Consider the following 22,148-nt stretch of genomic DNA (forward strand, 5'->3'; position numbering starts at 1 on the left):
TCCCTCAGACCATGTGGTGGGCCGGACTATATTTTTTGGTGGGGAATGAACTAATTCCTATGGCCCACAAATAATCCAGAGATGCATTTTAAATAAAAGCACACATTCTACTAATGTAAAAAAACACTGATTCCCAGACTGTCCGCAGGCCAAATTGAGAAGGCGATTGGGCCACATCCAGCCCCCGGACCTTAAGTTGCCTACCCCTGTGTTGGACGATGTGTTGTTAGTTAATGCTTAGTTGTCATTATTGTCTTGTTTGTCTGTGTTATATGTAAATTGCTTTGCAATAAAGTTTTAAAAAAGCTTCCAGTGATGGAGAGACCCCCATAAGATCCGTTATGCATTTCATAGAATTGTGGAGTTGGAAGGGACCCCTAGAGTCATCTAGTCCAACCCCCTGCAATGCAGGAATCTCGACTAAAGCATCCAGGGCAGATGGCCATCCAATCTCTGCTAATAAAAAATAAAAAACTCCATGGAAGGAGAGCCCTCAACCTCCGGAGGGAGTCGAATTCTATATCCTACCATTTTTCTCCAAGTTGCTCGAAAACGTTGGCTCACACGGTTCTCCCTCCCTCCTCGTTTAATCCAAAAAACAACCCTGAGAGGTAGGTTACAGGTAGGTAGCCGTGTTGGTCTGGGTTGAAGTAAAATAAAAAAAATTCCTTCAGTAGCACCTTAAAGACCAACTAAGTTTTTATTTTGGTATGAGCTTTCGTGTGCATGCACACTTCTTCAGGTAGGTTATAGGCTGAGAAAGACAGGGACAAGGTCGCATCCAAGCGGGTTCATAGCCCAGTGGGGATTTGAACCCAGGTCTCCCAGACCTTAGCAGGACACTCAGACTGAAGGCACTGCTTCAAACCAGCACTTTTTAAACAGGCATACAAAATGGCATGCTCTAAAAAGACGTTGCAGGAAATTTGAGACGGCCCCTTACCTGGGAAGGGAAGGCGTGGCGCCACGGGTACTTAAAAAAAGTGGTTTGCCAGCTGGTGGCGAGTTCGAGTCCAGCCGGAGGCAGATCGAGCTGCTGCAGCCGCCGGGATGTCGGGGCTACGCGGGCAGAGCCGCGGGGTGCGCTCGGTGCTGGGCACCATGGAGTTCGGGCGGAAGGCAGACGCGGCGGCCAGCGGGGCCATGCTGCGCGCGTTCCTGGCCCGCGGGCACTGCGAGGTGGATACCGCGCATATTTACGCGGGGGGCGAGTCGGAGCGGATCCTGGGCGCCTGGTTGGCAGCTGAACCCAAGGCTGCGGCGGCAGGTGGGTCGGTGGAATGGGGAGCCGGAGACGAAGACTGCTCCAGACGTTGCCGAGTCCAGCGAGTCAGCAACGGTTCCTCTGAGCGCATGCAGAGTGCCTCTCTCCCCCCCCCCCCACTCATATACAGCCGCGAGTAATCACCGGTGCCTGATCTAGATTCGAATCGACTTCTGTTCACACGCTCAGAGATGCTCGGAAGGAAGGGCTGATTCTCAAGGGTACAGCACCTGGCTTGCATGCAAGCAGAAGGTCCCATTTAGGGCTGCAGGTGTGTGCGCCTTGCCTGAAACCCTGGAGAGCAGCTGCTGCCAGTCAGTGTAGACAATGCAGAGCTTGATGGACCAAGGGATCCGAGTAAGGTAGTTTCCTATGATCTGTTGTTGTCTTCTATCTAGTCCAGCCTGCAAAAAATCAACAACCAGCAACCAAGCAACTGTGCGTTTGAGCATGTGTGGAGTGCATCTCTTTGTCTTCTACCCCCCCTTTCAATGCAGTCAAAAGTGATCTACCCTCATTCATCCCCTAAATAATCCCCCCCCCCAATTAATCTAGATTCCAGAAATGGGGGAGATATGACCCTTTGCTCTCCTACTGCTCTGCAAATGCTCTCTGGCACCAACCACCAACCCCCATCATCCCCAACCTGCCTGGCCAATGATCAGGAATAGTGAGAGATCATAGAATTGTGGAGCTGGAAGGGACCCCCAAGGATCATCCAGTCCAACCCGCTGCAAATGCAGGAGTTAAATTGTGAGTTCAGTGACATCTGGAAGGCCATGGAAGTGTCCCATTTCTGGGTGTCCCTTTGCCACTTGGAGTATAGTAATTTAAATATGAACCAGTCCCCGTCCCCCGTCCCCCAGTTCCAGTTAGATTCCTACAGCAAGCAAGTGCATAAGCAGGATAATTTCGCCTACTTTCAACCTTTGCTCTTACTTTTCTTTCTTTCCAGGGTTGGTCATCTGGTTAACCAACAACCTGGAAATCCAAAGGACTACTTGCCTTGCTACCTTTGTTCCAGCTGACAAAAACTCCTGTTGTGTAGCAAAGGCTTGCTTAGGGGCCTGAGAAGGGAAGGCACTCTGCACATGCTCAGAGTTGGGCCGTGCTGATCTGATGCTCACCTGTATTATGGCCTTTGTCTAGGAAATGGAGGGGAAATGTACTTAAAAATAATAATAATGCTATTTTATTGCTCATTTGGCCAGCATGGAGAGATCCTTTTGGGGCTCCTTACCATCCCTGAACAATTTGGTAAAACCTAACGCCACTACGCCAGGTCATTTATGAATGGGTTAAAAAGAGCTAATGGACAGGATTGGTCTGATCCAGGATGATACTTACAATTTGGGGATGGGTCAACCTGCAGCTTTCAGCTATGAGATAGAACCTCCACGATAAGTGGCAGTATACCTGGGATCCCTTCCAACTTTACAATTATGTGGATCTGTGATCCAATGTGGCAGGGTGAGGGAGGAACCTTTTTCTGCAGTCCAGGCAAGCAAGGAGTATTGCCAGACTTCAAGGACACTTTCCAACACCTGAGGAGGGTTCAAATCCAGAGCCATTAAGAGGTGTGGCTTGGGTACATCCCAAGGGCAATATAGACAGGTCTAGAGGGCCTGGAGTTCCTGATAATTTCATACACCTTCCTTGCCTGGGTTTGGCAGGAGCTCAGCTTCCTTTTGTTCCGTTATCTCCTCCTCTTCTCCACCAGTCAAGGTGGCCTCCAAGTCACCTTCCTGAGTCACCTTGCTAACACCACATAGAACCCACTGCCAGCTTTTAGTAAGCTCTTTGGGGCACAGACCTACCATGCTGTTATTACGCTGAACAGTGATGACAGTTGAGGGCAATGGTAAAAACAGTGCCTCTGAGCGTGCACAGAGCATTTCCCCTCTCCGAAGGCTTCACTCCTCCTTCTCATCATTAGGCCTTTAAAAAAAAAATCATTCCTAGTCCAATTTTCCTCCAGAAGAGTTCAAGGTGGGGGCTTGTACCCAATGCTAGTCCTACTCAGAGTAGACTGACCAAAGTTACTAGACACGGATAACTTAGGTCCATTCAGTTGGAAGCAGTAATGTTCCTGAATACCAGTTGCTGGAAACCACAGGAAGGGACAGTGTTTTTGCATCAAGCTTTTGAGCATCCCATAATATCCACTATGTGAGAACAGGATGCTGCCCTAGACAGGCCATTGGCTTGATCCAGCAGGCTGTTGCTTTTTTTCTGCTTCTGGACTTCCTGGATGCCCCTTGTTCGCCAGTGATCTTTGTGGTTGTTATCTTTCTATTTGCCAGTTCTAAAATACCACTTGACTGACAAAAAAACTCTCTAAATGGTTCATATCCAAACTATGTAAAACATTTACTAAAAAGCACCAATAAAATAAAAAACCTCAAGAAGAGCCTATCAGCCTACGGATAAATTTATCAGCCAGCAGTTTTAAAACAGGGACAAGAAATGACATATTAAGCAAATGATCCAAATTGAGTCTGCTGCTCCAGAGAAGCGGACACGGAGCAATGGATTCAAACTTCAAGAAAGAAGATTCCACCTAAACATTAGGAAGAACTTCCTGACAGTAAGAGCTGTTCGGCAGTGGAATTTGCTGCCAAGGAGTGTGGTGGAGTCTCCTTCTTTGGAGGTCTTTAAGCAGAGGCTTGACAGGCATATGTCAATAATGCTTTGATGGGGTTTCCTGCTTGGCAGGGGGTTGGACTGGATGGCCCTTGTGGTCTCTTCCAACTCTATGATTCTATGAGTCTCGGCCAAGCTAAGCCTACCTGGCAGGGCTGTTGCTAGGATTAAATGAGGAACGGCAGGGGAAAACATTGAGCTCCTTGGAGGAAAAGAAGGGATGGAAATGCAATAAATAAAACAAACAAAGGAAGGTTAAAATGACATGGCAGGATAAGGGACCCGAATTTATCCGGCAAGGCTCTTCCTTTGCTTCTGGAATCAGGAAATCCGAGATGGTCCCTTCTCCTAGAACGGGGGAGGAGAGGCCAGGAGGCGCTGACGCATGCGCAGAGAGTGGTGATGCGATTGCCTTTGCCCAGGACGTGGACCTGGTGCTGGTGGCGAGTTCGAGTCCAGCCGGAGGCAGATCGAGCTGCTGCAGCCGCCGGGATGTCGGGGCTACGCGGGCAGAGCCGCGGGATGCGCTCGGTGCTGGGCACCATGGAGTTCGGGCGGAGAGCAGACGCGGCGGCCAGCGGGGCCATGCTGCGCGCGTTCCTGGCCCGCGGGCACTGCGAGGTGGATACCGCGCATATGTACGCGGGGGGCGAGTCGGAGCGGATCCTGGGCGCCTGGCTGGCGGCTGAACCCGTAGCAGCGGCGGCAGGTGGGTCGGGCTGCTCTAGACGTTGTCGAGCCCAGCTGGTCGGCAACGGTTCCTCTGGGCGCATGCAGAGTGCCTCGCACGCATTTACACGTAGTCGCGAACTCTCCCCCGAGCTCAGCGGAGCTTCATCAGGATTCGAACCGAGTTCCGTATTGCAGGCGCGCCCATAGGAGTCCTGGCTGGAAGGGAGGAGTTGAGTGGGAGTCTGGGAGAGGACCTGCCTTGCATGCAGAAGGTCCCCAATTGAATTCCCACGGGCACCTCAGGGTTGGGCTGGGAATGCACCGTGCCTGCAACCCTGGAGAGCTGCTGCCGGTCAGTGTAGGCGTAACTGGGCTGTTTAAGACAACTTCCTATGACACGCTGAGGGGGGGGTGTCTCCTGCCTAGACCAGCCTTCAAAGCAGCAACAACAACAGAGCAACGGTGCATTTGAGCGTGTGACGAGTGCATTTCTGCCTCCCCACCCTTTCCATGCAGTCAAAACTAATCCAACTCCACCCACCCCCATTTTAAACCCATGTGCTACTGTCTTCAGTCTTTGTGTTTATTTTCTAGTTTGGCCTTTCATTTTCTTAATTTTCATCTGTTGTTCCATCAACATCTGGAAGGCCAGAGAAGTCCCCCACTTGAAACATGGATTCCCTATCTCTGGGTGCAGCCTTGCCCACTGAAGCTCAAAAATGGACCAGTTGCTAGCCCGCCCTCCTGATTCTTAATTCGATTCCACCACCAACCAGGCCCATTAGCAACATGATCTCTGCAAAGTTTGGTCTCTCTCTGTTCTTAAATTTATTGCCTCAGAGGGTTGATACCCGGTAATCTGGTTATTCAACAAGTCAAAGGGCTAGAAATCAATCAAAAGGGCTGTCGGCACCTTTAAAACCCTTGCCTTTATTCCAGTGGTCAAAAGTCCCCTGGAAGTTTGCAAAGATCCCTGATTATACTGAAAGCCTTCCCACCTAATCTCGGGTTTCTGGAGGCCAGTTGGAGTTGCTAAGCAGCTTGAGAAGGGAAAGAAAGTTTGAACATAGAATTATAGATTCTGGAAGTGACCCCGAGGGTCATCTAGTCCAACCCCCCTACAATGCAGGTATCTCAACTAAAGCATCCATGGCAGATGGCCATCCAACCTCTTCTTAAAAACCTCCAAGGAAGGAGAGTCCACCACCTTCCAGGGGAGACTGTTCCACTGTCGAACAGCTCTTAACTGTCAGAAAGTTTTTCCTGATGTTTAGTTGGAATCTCCCTACAAGAAAGCCACTGGTTCGAGTCCTACCCTCCAGAGCAGGAGAAAACAAGCACGTTCCCTCTTCCATTTGACAGCCCTTTAGATATTTGAAGATGACTATTGCATCCTGTGTCAGTCTCCTCTTTCCCAGGCTAAACATTCCCAGCTCCCTCAACCTTTCCTCCTAAGGCTTGGTTTCAGATGCTGTTCTCCCAAGTGCACTGTTTATTATTGGGGCCTAGGGGGTGAAAAAGCCTTTAACAACCCAAGGGCCACATTTCCTTCTGTACAGCCTTCTGGGGGCCAGAGGTTGAAGTGGACAAAGCAATGGATGCAAATTTTAGCTTTGTGCACTGGACTAATTTTTTACACACACAATCTCTGTCCTCCATCCAGGCAAGGAAGAGGCATGGTCAGAGTTCAAGGTCATGTTCCATCACCCAAAGGCTGAGAGCAGGTCTATTGGGGGTGTGGCCTGTGGGGGAGGGGGTGCTGACCTAGGGCTTGCTGACCAGAAGGTCGGCGGTTCAAATCCCTGCGACGGGGTGAGCTCCCGTTGCTTGGTCCCAGCTCCTGCCAACCTAGCAGTTCGAAAGCACGTCAAAATGCAAGTAGATAAATAGGAACCGCTACAGCGGGAAGGTAAACGGCGTTTCCATGTGCTGCTCTGGTTCGCCAGAAGTGGCTTTGTCATGCTGGCCACATGACCTGGAAGCTATACGCCGGCTCCCTCGGCCAATAATGCAAGATGAGCGCGCAACCCCAGAGTCGGTCACGACTGGACCTAATGGTCAGGGGTCCCTTTACCCTTTACCTTAACAGAATGCAGCCCAATTTCCTTTCCTTCCCTGGTCATCGTCTTTGGCGACCACTTGTAGCCAAGTAAGATTGTCTTCCATGAACACGGTTTTAAAAGTGAGTCCGTAAGTGACTGTGGAGGCCAATTCTGGATCCATATGTCCTTCCACAGTGGGGACATGGGTTTCCGGCCGGGAGTTGCCAAGCAAGTCTTCCTCTTCGCACATTTCTCCCTTTCGTCCTGAGTTTGAGCGTCTTCCAAGCCCATGGCACCCTTGGTAAAGGCTGTTCTCCAGTTGGAACGGTCTCAGGCCAGTGTTTCCCAGTTGTCAGTGTTTATACTACATTTTTCTAATTTTGCCTTGAGAGGGTCTTTAAACCTCTTTTGTCGACCACCGGCATTACGCTTTCCATTTTTATGTTCGGAATAGAGCAGTTGCTTTGGAAGACGATCATCGGGCATCTGTACAACATGACCAGTCCAACGAAGTTGATGTTGAAGAATCCATTGCTTCGACACTGGTGATCTTTGCTTCTTCCAGTACACTGATATTAGTTTGCCTGTCTTCCCAAGTGAGGTGTAATGGCATTTATAAGCGCTCCATGTTTCACAAGCATACAGTAAGGATGGGTTTGGGGTGGGTTTTTGGAAGATGCCTGTGCACGAATTTGTTTTATGTGTGTAGATCAGTGCACGCTGACCAACGCACAGTCTTCGTGGTAAGGCTCTACTTCCCTGATCTCGTCCTCTCTTCCTCACCAGTCAAGGTAGCCACCAAGGCAAATCCATTGGAGGGCAATACTCTGAAGGCTGATGGCGTTCGCTCCCAGCTGGAGACGTCCCTCCAGAGGCTGCAGGCAAAGAGTGTCGACCTCTTCTACCTCCATATGCCCGACCACAAGACCCCCCTGGAAGAGACGTTGAAAGCCTGCAATGAGCTACACAGAGAGGTGTGGAAAGTGGGGTTTTCTGGGGGGCGGGGGCGGGAAGCTGATTCTCATGCCTGGGCAGCTCATTTGGGCCTCCTGCTCGATACTGTTTGATGTGCTACTTTTCCTTCTAAACGAATCAGGGCGCCTTCCCATCCCCGAGTTAAAATAACACACATGCAAGGCCTGCAATATTCCACACTGGTGTCTGGAATAGAGGGGTGTGTGCGCGCAAAGGTCACGAGTTCCGTTCCAACCGGCGTTCGGCACAATCAGCCGTGCTTCCTTTCTGCGGCAGTTTGCCTTCTGCCAAATAAAAACCTTGTTTGTCTCGGTCTTGTCTGCTATCTGACCTAAAGTTGCATTGCTGTTTAAGTCACTTATGTTTGCTCTGACGTCAAGGAAACACCCAAACCGCAGGGGGCGGGGAACCATTAATTAGATTTTATTAATTTATTTATTTGCGTTTACATTCCACCTTTTTTTCATCCCAAGGAGCTCCAGGTGGCGTACATTACGGCCGCAACTTATGCACATTTAGCTTGTACGCATTGAGTTTTATTCACATGACAATAAATAAATAAAATTAGAAAGGGGCAGAAAGAGGATGGGGTACCAGGAAAAATGAGTTTGTGGTGATCTCGCATGGTATTGAAATTACATGACTTTGACTTTAGGTGCAGTCCCTGGAACATAACCCCCATGTGGGTTGTGGGCCTACTGTACATGGTTCTTACCTGCCCCCCAAATTAATTTAATTTAATCCAATCCAGTCCAATCCAATTTAAGTGAGGCTAAGAGGCAGTGACTGGTCTCCCACAGTCATCCATTCATGGCCGAGAGGGGATTTGACCCTTGGTGTCCCATGTCCCTAGTCCTCATTTAAACACCAGATCCTTTGGTCTGATCCAGCACTCAGCCTCCTCTTCTGGTCCATAGAGCTAAAAATACAGGGGCTTATTTGTTTTTTTCCCTTCCGACAGGGGAAGTTTAAGGAACTGGGTCTCTCCAACTATGCCTCGTGGCAGGTGGCGGAAATCTATGGCATCTGCAAGGCCAACAACTGGGTGTTGCCAACGGTGTACCAGGTGAGAGCTGGGTGGACCAACGGAGGTCTTCTCCCCAGGGTTTTGGGCAGGGCTGGGCAACCTGTGGCCCCTCCAGACATGTCTGGACTCTCACCCTCCATCACTCTTGACCATTGACCAAGCTGGTAATGGTTTAAGTCTGTGTATTAGAATCATAGGATTGTAGCATTGGAAAGTCCTGCCATGAATCTGCAAAGCCCAGCCCTTAAATTCCGGCTCAGTCACTGAGACCACCTGCAGGAGTGCTGCTGTTTTTCTTTTTAATGTTTGATGTGGCATTGTGTTTTTATTATTCTTTGTTGGGAGCTGCCCAGAGTGGCTGGGAGCAACCCAGTCAGATGGGCAGCATATACATAATAAATAGTTGTTGTTGTTGTTGTTGTGTTTGTAGTTGTTATCTGAGTAGGCGAGGCTCATTTGACAAGAAACCAAGCTTTAATTGGCCCAGTCCTGTGGAATTCTCTGCCAACAGGTGCCTTCTGTGCCACTGTGTGCCAACCTTTAGACACATGCTGAAAATGTATCTGTTCTGCCTGCTTATGCAGGTACAGTGGAACCTCGGTTTACGACTACCTCCATTTACGAAAACCTTCGTTTACGAACGCCGCAGACCCGGAAGTGTTTACATCCGGGTTCCGTGGCGTCAGATGCACAGATGTGATCTGCGCAACTTGCGTATGCGCAGAAGCGCTCTATCGGTGCTTCGCGCATGCACAGAAGTGTGCCTTCGGCGAGCGAACGCCTCGGCGAGCGAACGCCTTCGCAGAACGGATTGCATTCACAAACCGAGGTACCACTGTAGTTCGGAATACATCTTTCCCATAATAGCCGATTACAGATTTTATTTTATTTTTAAATATGATTTTTATTGGGTGGACACCAATTGCTGGAAACTGAAGGAGGGGAGAGGGCTCTTGTGCTTCATTCTTGCTTGCAGGCGTCCCCATTGGGGTAACACTGCTGCCTGTTGATGTTGACAATTTATTAGATTTCTATACTGCCCTTCATCCGAGGCTCACAGGGCAGTTTACAGTTGGTATGAAAGCACAAAAATCCACAACATAATTGGAAACAGAACAGTCTCTCTCTCCCCTCCCTTCTCCCGATACCAATTGGCAGGGAGTTCCAAAGGTGCCATCACAATAAATGGCCAGTTTCTTACAAATGCAGAATTTTTATGAATTCTTTGATTGTTATTTTTTTGTCTTTTTCCTGAAGGGCATGTACAACGCTACAACGCGCCAAGTGGAGACAGAATTGTTGCCATGCCTTAGACATTTTAGGATTCGATTCTACGCATATAATCCGCTGGCTGGTATGGGAATGGCAGGGAATGGGGTGGTTTCAATGGAAGGGCTGCAAAAACTTGAGGCACCTTGAATCCAGAAACTCAAGAAGAGCCTTCACGCTCGCCCGAAGCTTGGCATTGCCCTCGCCAGTGCTGTTAGGCTCCTTCGGAAAGATCCCATACGAGCAGAGACTCTGCTCCTGCCCATTGGGGGAAGTAGGCAGCCCCGAACGTCTGTTTTTTTGATGCCCTCTGTACGATAAGGCACGTAGAGATACCATCGCCCCCATTCTGGAGAGCCTGTCCGACATCCCAGATGAGACCATACTAAATGCCCTACTATTAGGAAAGGAGCAAGAGTTGACTCGGACGGTAGCCAGATTCTGCACGCAGATCCGCAGGACCAGTCTCCCCCCCCCCCCCAGAACAAGACAGCCAATGGAGTAGCAAACTTGGTATTGGACTGTGGGAAGTAGTTCCTCCGTTCGGGTACGGAACTGATGACTTAGAGCAGCACCTGGGGAAAGGCCAGCTGGACCCTCCCTCTAGAAACATAGCCCCTTCAAATTCATAGACTCTTATACCCACCTCGAGTGACAAATCCCATAGCTTTGTAAAGCATTTTTAGTTTTAATACCTGGTATAGGTAAAGGGACCCCTGACCATTAGGTCCAGTCGTGACCGACTCTGGGGTTGCGCGCTCATCTCGCATTATTGGCCGAGGGAGCCGGCGTACAGCTTCCAGGTCATGTGGCCAGCATGACCAAGCCGCTTCTGGCGAACCAGAGCAGCACACGGAAACGCCGTTTACCTTCCCGCTGTAGCGGTTCCTATTTATCTACTTGCACTTTGACGTGCTTTCGAACTGCTAGGTTGGCAGGAGCTGGGACCGAGCAACGGGAGCTCACCCCGTCACAGGGATTCGAACCGCTGACCTTCTGATCAGCAAGCCCTAGGCTCAGTGGTTTAACCCACAGCGCCACCTGGGTCCCTTAATAGCTGGTATATAACCGTAATAAAGCTTTGATTTGATTTGAACTTTAGGCACCAGGCGAAAGTGTTTTTCTTCAACCAGGCATCCGGCTGATTAATAATGTTTTTTTAAATGTGTAGGTTTTTTTTTGCTGGTGTTAGTCTTGTTTTTGTTTTGTGTTCTCATTTTGTATTTTTTTCTTTTGTGAACTGCCTTGGGATCTTCCCACAAAATGTGCATTTAATAATTATATTTTATATATCATATTTATTAAATGTGTTGTTGCTGCTGTTGCTGTTTTATGGGCAGAATGACAGACAGAAATTCAAAGAGGTGCTGGAGTTTTAGCTGTGGGGGGAGCGGATTGTCTTAAATGAGGCATCTTCGCTTATAAGGTTCTAGTCCCTAACGTTTGGGTGTTAACTTTCACCTCTTGCAGGAGGGCTCCTGACTGGGAGGTACAAGTACGAAGATAAAGACTCGAACCAGCAGCCAGCTAGCAGGTTTTTTGGCAATGACTGGGCCAAACTCTACAGGGAGAGGTGGGTCTAAAGATGGCAAAAGGGGCTTGCATCTTGAAGGCAGGGGACTAGTCGGTTGTGTTGATGTAGGAAGAGGCTAGCTTCTTGAACACGGGGGCAACAAATTAAACTGCTAATGTTGGGAAGCAGTTCTTGTTTTTTTGGAGGAAAGAGGTCAGAGCAATAAATGTGGGGTTAGGGGAGTGATTTTGTTAGCCACGGCACTAAATGGAACCTCTAGGTGTAGAGGCAGTCTACCTTTGAACAGCATGTGCTGCCTCCACATTCTGCATGTGGACCAGATGGCCTGATACAATTTTAACTGCAGTCTATTACTGCCATTTTGCTTTCTTTATTACGTAAGATTCATTCAGATAAATAGATATACATATAGAATCGTAGAGTTGGAAGAGACCACAAGGGCCATCCAGTCCAACCCCCTGCCAAGCATGAAACACCATCAAAGCATTCTTGACATATGGCTGTCAAGCCTCTGCTTAAAGACCTCCAAAGAAGGAGACTCCACCACACTCCTTGATAGCAAATTCCACTGCCGAACAGCTCTTATTGTCAGGAAGTTCTTCCTAATGTTGAGGTGGAATCTTCTTTCTTGTAGTTTGAATCCATTGCTCCGTGTCCGCTTCTCTGGAGCATCAGAAAACAACCTTTCTCCCTCCTCTATATGACATCCTTTTATATATTTGAACATGGCTATCATATCACCCCTTAACCTTCTCTTCTCCAGGCTAAACATACCCAACAGAATGTAAATGACCTTTATTTTATTTTAAAAAAACCTCTGCAGGTATTGGAAGAAGCATCATTTCCAGGGGGTGGACTTGGTCAAGAAAGCCCTCCACGAGGCGTATGGCTCAGACACGCCCAGCTTGACTTCAGCCGCCCTGCGCTGGATATACCATCACTCAAAGCTGCAGGTGATGGTGAACTTTGCTGTCAGCTTTGCCCTTCCTCGTAAGCCGAGTCTTCCAATGTTCACCTTTCCCTCGCTCTTTTCCCTAGGCTGACCTTGGAGATGCTGTGATCATTGGGATGTCCACCATGGAACAGCTACAGGAGAATCTCAAGTGCAGCGAGGAGGGTCCCCTCCTGCCCGGGGTGGTCGAGGCCTTTGAGAGAGCTTGGCACCTCACCGCCCACGACTGCCCCAACTACTTCCGCTGAAGGCTTTTGCAGCCTCGAGGAGAAATGAGAGCACCCGTCGGAGACCCCCAACCCTCTGGACTCTCGTTTTGCCACAGACACCCTCTTTTGCTTCAGAAGTTCCTCCCTTTCTCACGAGCGGAATAAATCCGACACCTCCGTGGCCTTAGATCAAGAGAGCACTTTTCCCTGGCAAGATTTCTGCAACGTTTTCTGGGTCCCTGAAAGTGGCTTTCATCCTTCAAAATAAAAATCTTGGTTGCACCTTTTAACTCTCTTCTCTGCTCCCCCCCCCAAAAAAAACCCCCAGAAGTTATGCATGTCAAGTAGATGCTTCTAATACTTTGGAACTCCCTGCCTGTTGATATCAGGCAGGCATCTTCTCTATAACTTTTGGTGCCTGCTAAAACCATTTTTGCTTAGACAAGGCTACCCAGATGCTCTGAGCCTTAGTCTGTGTTTGGTCTATTATTTTAACTTTTTGGAAGTCTTTATTAGATTTTCTTTGGGTTTTGTTTTAACAATCCGGTAATATATATAAATTTTATGAAATCAATAAAATAAATGCTCTACCCCTGAGCTGAGACCCTGGTTGCTTTCGTCCATAATCATTCTGTCAGAATGATTACCGTATGTTTGATTTGGTGGGCTGCATAGCATTCCCTACAGTAGGCCAAGCTCCTCCCACCAGTGCTTTACCTGATCCTTCAGCCAAATCTATATAACAATGCCAAGGTGAGGTAGTAGCTGCTCTCTCTACCATTTGAAGTTCTGAGCCTGAGCAGAGACAGTTATCTTGGAACACATGGAACTACTGTACGTGGGGAAGGGGGAGAGCAGTGGAGGTTGGAGAAAGATGTAGGGTTTTTTAAGTGCGACTCATCCTGGCAAAGCTTCCGATCTCATTTTAGGATTGCCTGCACTCCCTTGCAGCGGGTCTAGGAGAGGGTGATGCTGTGGTCTAAACCACTGGGCTTCTTGGGCTTGCTGATCAGGTCGGTGGTTCAAATCCCTGTGACAGTGTGAACTCCCGTTGCTCTGTCCCAGCTCCTGCCAACCTAGCAGTTCGAAAGCACACCAGTGCAAGTAGATAAACAGGTACAGCTGCGGCGGGAAGGTAAAAGGCGTTTCCGTGCGCTCTGGCTTCCATCACGGTGTTCTGTTGCGCCAGAAGCAGTTTAGTCTTGCTGGCCACATGACCTGGAAACACCAGCTCCCTTGGTCTGAAGCGAATGAGCGCTGCAACGCCATAGTTGCCTTTGACTGGACTTAACTGTCTAGGGGTCCTTTACTGTTCCCTTTGCAGTGGGTCTCCAGAGTTTTAGGCAGGAGACATTTCTAACCCTGGAATCAGCAGAGATTAAGCCCCAGAATCTTCAGCGTGTAAAAGCAGGTATTCTACCATGAAGCTGCAGTCCTTCCCCTCCCAAGTAAAAGCATGAGTCTAGTCCTCATGGATGTGAATAAGCTTCTGCGTGTTATGTAAAAAGCTGCCATGTATCAACTCAAGACCATTGAGTCCATCTAGCTCAGTACGGTTGGCACTGAGTAGCAGCAACAGCAGCAGCTCTCAAAGATTTCTGGCAGGGAGTCTTTTCCCAGCCCTACCTGGCGATGCCTTCAGGGACTGAACACCTGGGCCTTCTGCATGCCAAGCAGCTGCTCTGCTACTAAGCTATGGGGGAACAGCTTGGATTTATCCAAATTGGGTTTTTTTAAATGGTGTGTAAAGGAAACAGACCCAAACTTTAAAAGCTCTTCATACAGGTTTATATCTACATATAAAAATACGATAAATAAAGTCCTTAGATGAGCAGTTTAGTCCTATAGGAACAGTCCTGCTCCTGCCTAGTTGTCATCCTCATCACAGTTATCCTTTTCCTCCTCCTCCTCCATCCCTTCCGTGACGTCCTCTGCCTCTTCGGCCAGCTGCTCAAAGTCTCCCGTCTCGGCGTGCCACACGCTCCTGATCATCACCTTGAACTCTGCCATTGTGTACCCAAAGAGTTTCTGAAACAAAAGAGAAAAATGATCGCCATGCCCAATGTCCTCGGCCACAGCTGCTTATGTCAAGAAACAAAACACACAAAGCTCTTTGTACCTAAATCTGTATCTTATTCGCCTAGCACAAGAGCTACATTTCTGTAGCTGAGGGGTGGGAGTGGGCCTCTTCTCTGGGCAGTTTCCCAGGTGTCCGCCTCTGGGAATCTACCCAAACAATGAGGTCTAGCAACTTGAAACAAGTATGATGTGGTTCTGAAGTGAGCCAGTCTTCCTTTCCATAAAGGGGAGGAGGAAGTGGGGGGAGACTAGACAGCAGAAGAGGTAGCAGTATTTATTATATTTACAGCCCAACTTTTTCTCCAAGGGGGCATACATGGTTCTCCCTCTGCCCTCATGTAATCTCCACAACAACCCTGTGAGGTAGGGTTAGGCTGAGGGAAGACGGTGATTGGCCCAAGGTCACCTCTTATGCTTCATGGCCAAGTGGGGATTCGAACCCTGGTCTCCCAGTTCCTAGTCCAACGCTCTAACCCAGTGTTTCTTAAACCTGGGTCCCCGGCTGTTGTTAGACTACAACTCCCATCATCCCCAACTAGCAAGACCAGTGGTCAGGGATGATGGGAATTGTAGCCCAACTGCAGACGTTTGAGGAAACACTGCTCAAACCACTACACCGCGCTGTCTCTCGCAGTAAAGCACCAAAGTCCACAGGGATGAGATTCATTGACTCCAAGCTTCGACACGTCGACCTGTAAGGAAGACGCCTTGCACAGCAGCAATCAAAGACTCCACCCCACCCCCCCAGGCCTCAGAGATCCCTCGGTTGAGGGACCCACTTTACCAGTTGCTCACCAGGATACGTGCTTGTTCAGGGGTCAGGATGCTCCCCTCTTTGCAGACCTCGTAATCCGAGATTAAGGTCACCACTCCTGCAAACAAGAGAGGAAGATTAGGAGGGGAAGTGGCCAGAGTGAATTGGCTTATAGAAGTCATGCTGGCTGGAGCTCAGGAAGCACTGCTGGTACCCAATCAGGGTTCCAGAAATGGGTGGAAGGCTGGCAGAGGATGTGGGGGAAAGGATGTGTTTTGCTTCCTTACAGAGAAGGGGTTCAGAGCTGGAGACCCCCCCACACACACCCCAGGACTTTCGGTTGGATCTATGGTGAACCAATATATCGTCTGCTAGCAGGGATAACTATGTGGTGAAGAGAGGAAGTTAGAAGATAAATCTGATTACCTAACTCCCTTGTGGAATAGCTGCCAAGTCTCCCGTATTCCCCGGGAAACCCCCGTTTTTCCAGCCGTTTCCTGCTGGCAGCCCGGATTTAAAAAAAAAACCCGGATTCTTACTGGCCCGGGGAGGCTCCTTCTGCGCATGTCTGGAGTCTCTGGATATGCGCAGAAGCGATTTCTGGCGCTGCGGCCATTTTGGAAATGGGCAGAGCATGCGTAGAAGCGACTTCCGGTGCTGCTCTGCCCAGTTCCAAAATGGCCGCAGTGCGACTTCCAGTGCCAACCCCAGATTTTTCAATCTGGGAGTTGGCACCTATGCCTTGTGGGCTAAAGGGGGTGTGTGTCGAAGGGCACAGCCTCAGATGTCCTGAAGACATTCATCACTGTACCTGGGGAAAGACATATCTTTGGGGAGGTGATAAGCTTCTAGAGCAGGGTTTCCCAAACTTGGGTCTCCAACTGTTATTGGACTACAATTCCCACCATCCCTACCTAATTCAGGACCAGTGGTCAGGGATGATGGGAATTGTAGCCCCAAAACAGCTGGAGACCCAAGTTTCAAAAACCTTGGTCTAGAGCAGGCATGTCAAACATGCGGCCCTCCAGATGTTTTGGCGTACAACTCCCATGATCCCTAGCTAGCAGGACCAGTGGTTGGGGAAGATGGGAATTGTAGTCCAAAACATCTGGAGGGCCGCAGGTTTGACATGCCTGGTCTAGAGCAAGGGAATATTATCAGGTCGAGCACTGAATAACTGCTCTTAAAATAGATTTTAAAGTTTGCACCTTTCTTCTCTTAATTATTATTAGGACTGGAAAGGAAGAAATAAATTGGATTCTCTATTTGTTAATGAAACAACACAGAAGGAAAAGGCTGTGGACAGTTAAAAGCAGTAACAGGTAACAGGCCAAAGCCTTTTTAAAGAAGCTTCAATTTATTGCCTAGAACAGGCATACCCAGATGTTTCGGCCTACAACTCCCATGATCCCTAGCTACAGGACCAGTGGTCAGGGGTGATGGGAATTGTAGTCCAAAACATCTGGAGGGCCGAAGTTTGGGGATGAGATTAAAAATAAAAAAATAAACAGAGTGGAGCTCGGAATTGCTTATAATTTACTTTTACGTTTTTACTTTCTTACGTTTCCGTGCTGAGTTGATGAAAAACGAAAGTGGGAATTTTTCACTCTGTCACATGATGCAGGGAAGTGCAGGCAACCAAATAAATCATGCTAACATGAAAGGAGACACACACACAGTTTTTTCTCTTGAGAGTTGGGTCCATGTTAAAGCACGGCTAAGCTATTTCCAATAACATGCACATAAGAATGTAAAAAAGAGCCTGCTGGATCAGAGTAGCGCCCCATCCAGTCTAGCATCTGATTCTCACAGTGGCCAACCAGATGCCCATTAGGGGAAACCAGCAAGCAGGATTCGAACACAAGTGCACCCTCTGTTCCTCCACGAATACGTCTAATCCTCTTTTAAAGCCATCCAACTTGGTGGCCATCACTGCCTCCTGTGGAAAGGAGTTCCACAGGTTAACACATTGCCCACCTTTTTTCAGTGCCGTCGGGAGCCCCAGCTGCCGCAGCTGCGGCTCCATGGAGTGGGGAAACTGTTCTAAGGGCCCCATATCCAGGTTGACGGTGAAGGTTGCTTTGTTCCCAGCTCGGGCAAAGTCGTTCTCTTTAAATTGAGAGAACCACCTGGGGGAGGGAAGGAAGCGACAAATCTATTAAACTTAGCTGTTTGCAAAACCTTGGAATCTGGATTTAATAGTTATATCCCGCTTTTCTAAGGAAATTAACACTCAAAGTGGCTTACAATACAAAAAAGAACAACAGGCAAACAAAACGGAAAACATAAGAATTGCATATTCCACATTACAGCATCAAGAATTATGACATATTTCAGCTTCCTGTTCCTAGCTGTTTATAGAACATAAGAAGGACCTTGTTGCTGGATCAGGCCAACAGACATCTAGTCCAGCATTCTGTTCTCACGGTGGCTGAACAGTTGCCTGTGGGAAGCCAGCAAGCAAGACCTGAGCACCAGAGCCCTCTCCCCTCCTGCGGTTTCCAGCAACTGGTATTCAGAAGCATTGCTGCGTCCGACTTGTGGAGGCAGAGCCAAGCCATCATGGCTAGTAGCCATTGATAGCCATCTCCTTCTCCTCCATGAATTAGTGTCCAATCCTCTCTTAAAACCATATTAAAGTTGGTGGGCAACACTGCCCACTGTGGGAGCGAGCGAGCGCCACAGTAATGCTGTGTGAACTATTTTCTTTTTATCTGTCCTGAGTCTTCCAATGTTCACAAGCAAAATGGGTTACCCCTTAACGTTACAGCGACAAGAGATGACTCGGAAAGGCTTACTCTGCAACTTCCTCTTTGGTGCGATTGGTGAAGAGAAGTCCAACCTCTCCCCGCAGATGCTTACTGACCTGAAAAAACAAAAGGAGAATGGAGATCATAGGGAAATATTCACTGCGTGTCCCTAATTCGTCACATGCAGAATCTAAGTTGCAGGAGTCAATGGTGAAACTGTTTACACGCCAGACACCCCACCTGGTGTAAATTATCTTTGTATTCGTCAGCTGGGCTCCGTCCTAAGGCCACCATCATCACTTTGTTTTTCCCAAAGAATATCCTGCAAACAGGAAATCAATCGATCAAATCCACTGTAGGAGGAGACCCCAATATCAAGCATTTCAAACCAACATGCTCTTACTCAACAGACACCTAGCCAACTCATTTTGGGAGTATATTTAAGTCGGTAATGCAGACAATAATCCACGGATTAAGCAGATTTAAGGAGCAGATCACTGTGGGATGTGGGAGTCTCTCTTGCAAGTGCCAATGATCTCAAAAGCCTGCTCTGAGTAACTCAGGGCCTTTACTGTGGCTGCCCTTGCTCTGCAAAACAGCATCCTGGTCAAGATATGGTTGGCACCCTCTAGCACAGGCATGTCAAACCTGCGGCCCTCCAGATGTTTTGGCCTACAACTCCCATGATCCCTAGCTAGCAGGACCAGTGGTTGGGGAAGATGGGAATTGTAGTCCAAAACATCTGGAGGGCCGCAGGTTTGACATGCCTGCTCTAGCAGGAATTTCCAGAAATGATTGAATGCATATTTGTTCTGACAAGCTTTCCAAGCTGGATGACAGTATCTCTCTACCATGGGTGACTATTCTGTATTGTATTACTTTTGCTTTAAATGTCTCATCAGTGTTGTGGTTAAGCTGCTTTTACTCTACATTGTTGACAGTTGTGTAGAAAGTGACTAAGAAATGGATGATGGTAATAATAATAATAATAATAATAATAATAACAACAACAACAGCAACAACAACAACAACAATCCCCGCCACTTCAGAGTAATGTCCTTTCCAGGAAACTCCATTCCTCCAGTACGACAGTTCCTCCACTCTTTTCAACAATTATTTTATGGCTGCTGAGCATGCACATCCCTCCATTGTTCAGGGGGAGGTTCTCCCTGAAAGGTGTTTTTTCTTTCTTTCTAAGTCAATCCAAACAGTTTTGCAAGCAGGTCAGAGAAAGAGTCACAGGTGACCCAACTTCTTCTTTTTACCTGCTGTGTTTCCAGGCATTCCGAATATCCTTCAGTTTGTTGTTTCTCATGTTGGCGATGGAAAAAATAAAGAGATACTTGTAGGTATCCACACATTTCCGCAGCTGGAGGTGAAGAAGTTTAGAAGTCAGAATGTAAGAAGAATATATTCTCCAAATAGAAACAGCCTTCAGGATTCAGAATGAAGGAAGTGACCTTTAACGTTTCTGTTTTTGGGTTAAGGTGGTTATGTTATCGTTATATTGCTTCTGCCATTTTATATTATGGTCTCATTTTACTTTCTGTGGTTTCTGTTCTACGACAGGGAGAAAAATAAAAAATTCCTTCAAGACTATGCATTTATGTGACTCTAAACATAATCCCAAGCCCTTCCTCCAAAGCAATTTTTCACACAGGATCAGAGTCATAGTTTGCAATGTTGCTTACCTCTTCTATTAAGCTCTGTTTAACTTCTAATCCTTTTTTGGCAGTTTTTGTCAAGGAGACTGGAAGGAAGAAGAAAGAGATTCAGTTTCACATGGGACACTCCAGCTGGGCAGCCACAGGGAGAGCCTAGTTAAGGCAGTTTCCGGGGCAAAGTCATAAGAGTTTTGCAAACCTGATGTTTTGCTCAGTGTTATATTTGGCTTACTGCTTTATCCTGCAGCAATAGTTATGATAAGTCAGGCTATTATTATTATATATTTATTTTTACACTGCGTTCTTCCCTGACAGGGACTTAAGGCGGATTGCAGATAGAAATAAGAACAGCTACAAACATAGGGGGTGGGAAACAATAACTAAAGAACAATTAAGCATAAATAGAATTAAAACTATATATAATACGAAACACACACATTTGGGGTATCAAATAGGACAGAATTTCAAACAAAGATGTGCTCTCCCAAACCCCCACCCCAAGCATGTTCGCATTCCTGTCTCAGCAACATCCATGCTTGCTTGGTCATGTCCAGATGGAAGATGGCACCCAAAGAAGTGCTCTATGTGGAGACAGCTTTAGGCACCCGACCCACTGGCAGACCAACTCTGCATTACAAAGATGTCTGCAAACATGACACAAGGCTGGCAACATCAAGTCGTGTGGGAATCCTTTGCAAAGGACCCGCAGTGCCTGAAGACAGGCAGGCAGGCCTTGCATCCATAGCAGTGACCACGGGAGGAATGACTGCTCGGAAGAGCGCAGAGAGAAGAGATGCCTGGTGCATCTGCAGCAGCACAAGCAGACGCCTTCATCTGCCCCACCTGAAACAAAACACGTCTCCCCATATCAATCTCTACAGCCACAGCAGGCGCTGTAACTCTCCAGTAGCTTCACCCCCAAAAGCACATTCCTCCACTGTCTCCTGAGACTGATGGATCCAAACAACAACACTACAGATCTGTGGTTCCCAATGTGGGGCACATGCCCCACAGGGGAGCAATTTGATTTTTAAGGGGGGCAATTCAAGAATGAGTTACTAACAGTTAATGGCCTTTTAGGCTTCCTCCACGTGAATAGGAGCTCACTTTTTGAAGAATAGGAATTATGTCACGGGGTGGGGGGTGGGGACCAGGATTTTAGAGATGCTTAGGTGGGGCATGGCCAAAAAAGGTTTGGAACCACTGCTATAGATAGAAGTGTAGAGTTGGAAGGGACCACGGCGGTCATCTAGTCCAACCCCTTGCAACGCAGGAATCTTTTGCCCAACATGGGACTCGAGACTATGTTGTCTCACGCGCTACCGATTGTGCTATTCCCTCAGTCTAATCCTAGTCTATAAAAGCCATAAAGTCACAACAAAAGCAACACGACACCAGCCCCCTCATTAAAACAATAATAATGGACAATATCACGGCGATACAGTATAGGTGTAGCTTCCTACGTTTTAATTATCACTCTTGGGCTACATAAAGCTCTGAACACTAAGCATACATAGGTGTGTATGGAGGGAAATACATAGGTGTGTATGGAGGGAAATACATAGGTGTGTAGGAAAATGCTACTTGAGAACCTGCGGCATCACTCACCCTTCTTGTCCCGCTTGGACTTGGGCATCTTGTCCAACACGTGGGTTCTGCGCCTTCTTTCCGCAGCTGCGCCCGCGGGGGCTGATGGGAAGGACGCAGGCGACCTAAAACACGCCCGACTCGCCAATAGGAACCCTTCCCTCTCACCTCTCCGCAATCGCCGTCAAAGCAACGGAGACGCCCCGCGACCTTCTCGGCTAATTAAACTACGCTATAAGACGGGCTGAACGAGGCTCACCAGTTCTTTGTTTATAATCAGGCGACTTGATTAGACAGCCCCAAAAGGGGTCCTCGCGCTGTCCCGGGTGGCTCCTCGTAATAGGTTTCCGCTCAGGGCCTGACGGTCTCTGTCACGTAGAGTTTGAAATGAAGATGCGCCCTGGAGGTTTAACTTCTGGGTTGACTTTGGACACCATCTCCACCTGCTTTCCACGCAGAAAGTTCCAGGTTAAATCCTCAGCTGCTCCTTCGGGTAGCGCTGTAGTCCATGTTGCTGCTAATTAATAAAGTTTTAAAACATTTCTACCCAACATCGGACCTAAATTAGCAGGAACTATTTTTTCTCCATTTATACTTTTCCAGTTCATACATTTCACTTATTGTATACATTTAACTAATTTTACAATCATTTTGACATTTCAAAACTGCAGGTTATTTCAGTAATCCTGCCAATGTTTTTATCTGTTTATAATTTATCTGTAAATAT

At 48.0% G+C, this 22,148-nt stretch overlaps 2 protein-coding genes across 3 annotated transcripts; one reads left to right on the forward strand and one right to left on the reverse strand.

Moving 5' to 3' along the window:
• Positions 1 to 945: 945 nt before the first annotated feature.
• On the forward strand, positions 946 to 13,184 carry LOC118087374 (aflatoxin B1 aldehyde reductase member 2). 2 transcript variants are annotated; one of them, XM_088671517.1, is made up of 7 exons: positions 946 to 1,267; positions 7,408 to 7,595; positions 8,558 to 8,662; positions 9,881 to 9,977; positions 11,363 to 11,465; positions 12,250 to 12,379; positions 12,465 to 13,184. In XM_088671517.1, exons 1-7 carry the CDS (start codon positions 1,051 to 1,053, stop codon positions 12,624 to 12,626), a joined length of 1,002 nt encoding a protein of 333 aa, XP_088527643.1. In that variant the 5' UTR covers positions 946 to 1,050; the 3' UTR covers positions 12,627 to 13,184. The 2 variants fall into 2 exon arrangements, with proteins under 2 accessions (XP_088527643.1, XP_034975849.1); XM_035119958.3 differs by lacking the exon at positions 946 to 1,267 and adding an exon at positions 4,293 to 4,616.
• Positions 13,185 to 14,352: 1,168 nt separating this feature from the next.
• Positions 14,353 to 21,790, reverse strand: MRTO4 (MRT4 homolog, ribosome maturation factor). Its single transcript, XM_088671518.1, has 8 exons — positions 21,443 to 21,790; positions 19,862 to 19,920; positions 19,436 to 19,539; positions 18,411 to 18,492; positions 18,219 to 18,286; positions 17,398 to 17,549; positions 15,462 to 15,538; positions 14,353 to 14,615 (listed from the first exon to the last, which is right to left on the reverse strand). Exons 1-8 carry the CDS (start codon positions 21,468 to 21,470, stop codon positions 14,454 to 14,456), a joined length of 732 nt encoding a protein of 243 aa, XP_088527644.1. The 5' UTR covers positions 21,471 to 21,790; the 3' UTR covers positions 14,353 to 14,453.
• Between the last annotated feature and the right edge of the window lie 358 nt (positions 21,791 to 22,148).

The sequence above is a fragment of the Zootoca vivipara genome, chromosome 6 (genome assembly GCF_965207765.1).
Source record: "Zootoca vivipara chromosome 6, rZooViv2.hap1.1, whole genome shotgun sequence".
NCBI lineage: Eukaryota > Metazoa > Chordata > Lepidosauria > Squamata > Lacertidae > Zootoca > Zootoca vivipara.

What these genes read in the sequence shown, in the direction of transcription:
- LOC118087374 (XM_035119958.3), top strand. Translation starts at nt 4,310, where the DNA reads ATGCGATTGCCTTTGCCCAGGACGTGGACCTGGTGCTGGTGGCGAGTT. An exon ending in GCCAAACTCTACAGGGAGAG is followed by an intron (nt 11,466 to 12,249) that starts GTGGGTCTAAAG and finishes AAACCTCTGCAG; the next exon opens with GTATTGGAAGAAGCATCATT. An exon ending in ACCATCACTCAAAGCTGCAG is followed by an intron (nt 12,380 to 12,464) that starts GTGATGGTGAAC and finishes TCTTTTCCCTAG; the next exon opens with GCTGACCTTGGAGATGCTGT.
- MRTO4 (XM_088671518.1), bottom strand. Translation starts at nt 21,470, where the DNA reads ATGCCCAAGTCCAAGCGGGACAAGAAGG. An exon ending in AACAGAGCTTAATAGAAGAG is followed by an intron (nt 19,540 to 19,861) that starts GTAAGCAACATT and finishes CTTCACCTCCAG; the next exon opens with CTGCGGAAATGTGTGGATAC. An exon ending in AATGCCTGGAAACACAGCAG is followed by an intron (nt 18,493 to 19,435) that starts GTAAAAAGAAGA and finishes TCCTGTTTGCAG; the next exon opens with GATATTCTTTGGGAAAAACA.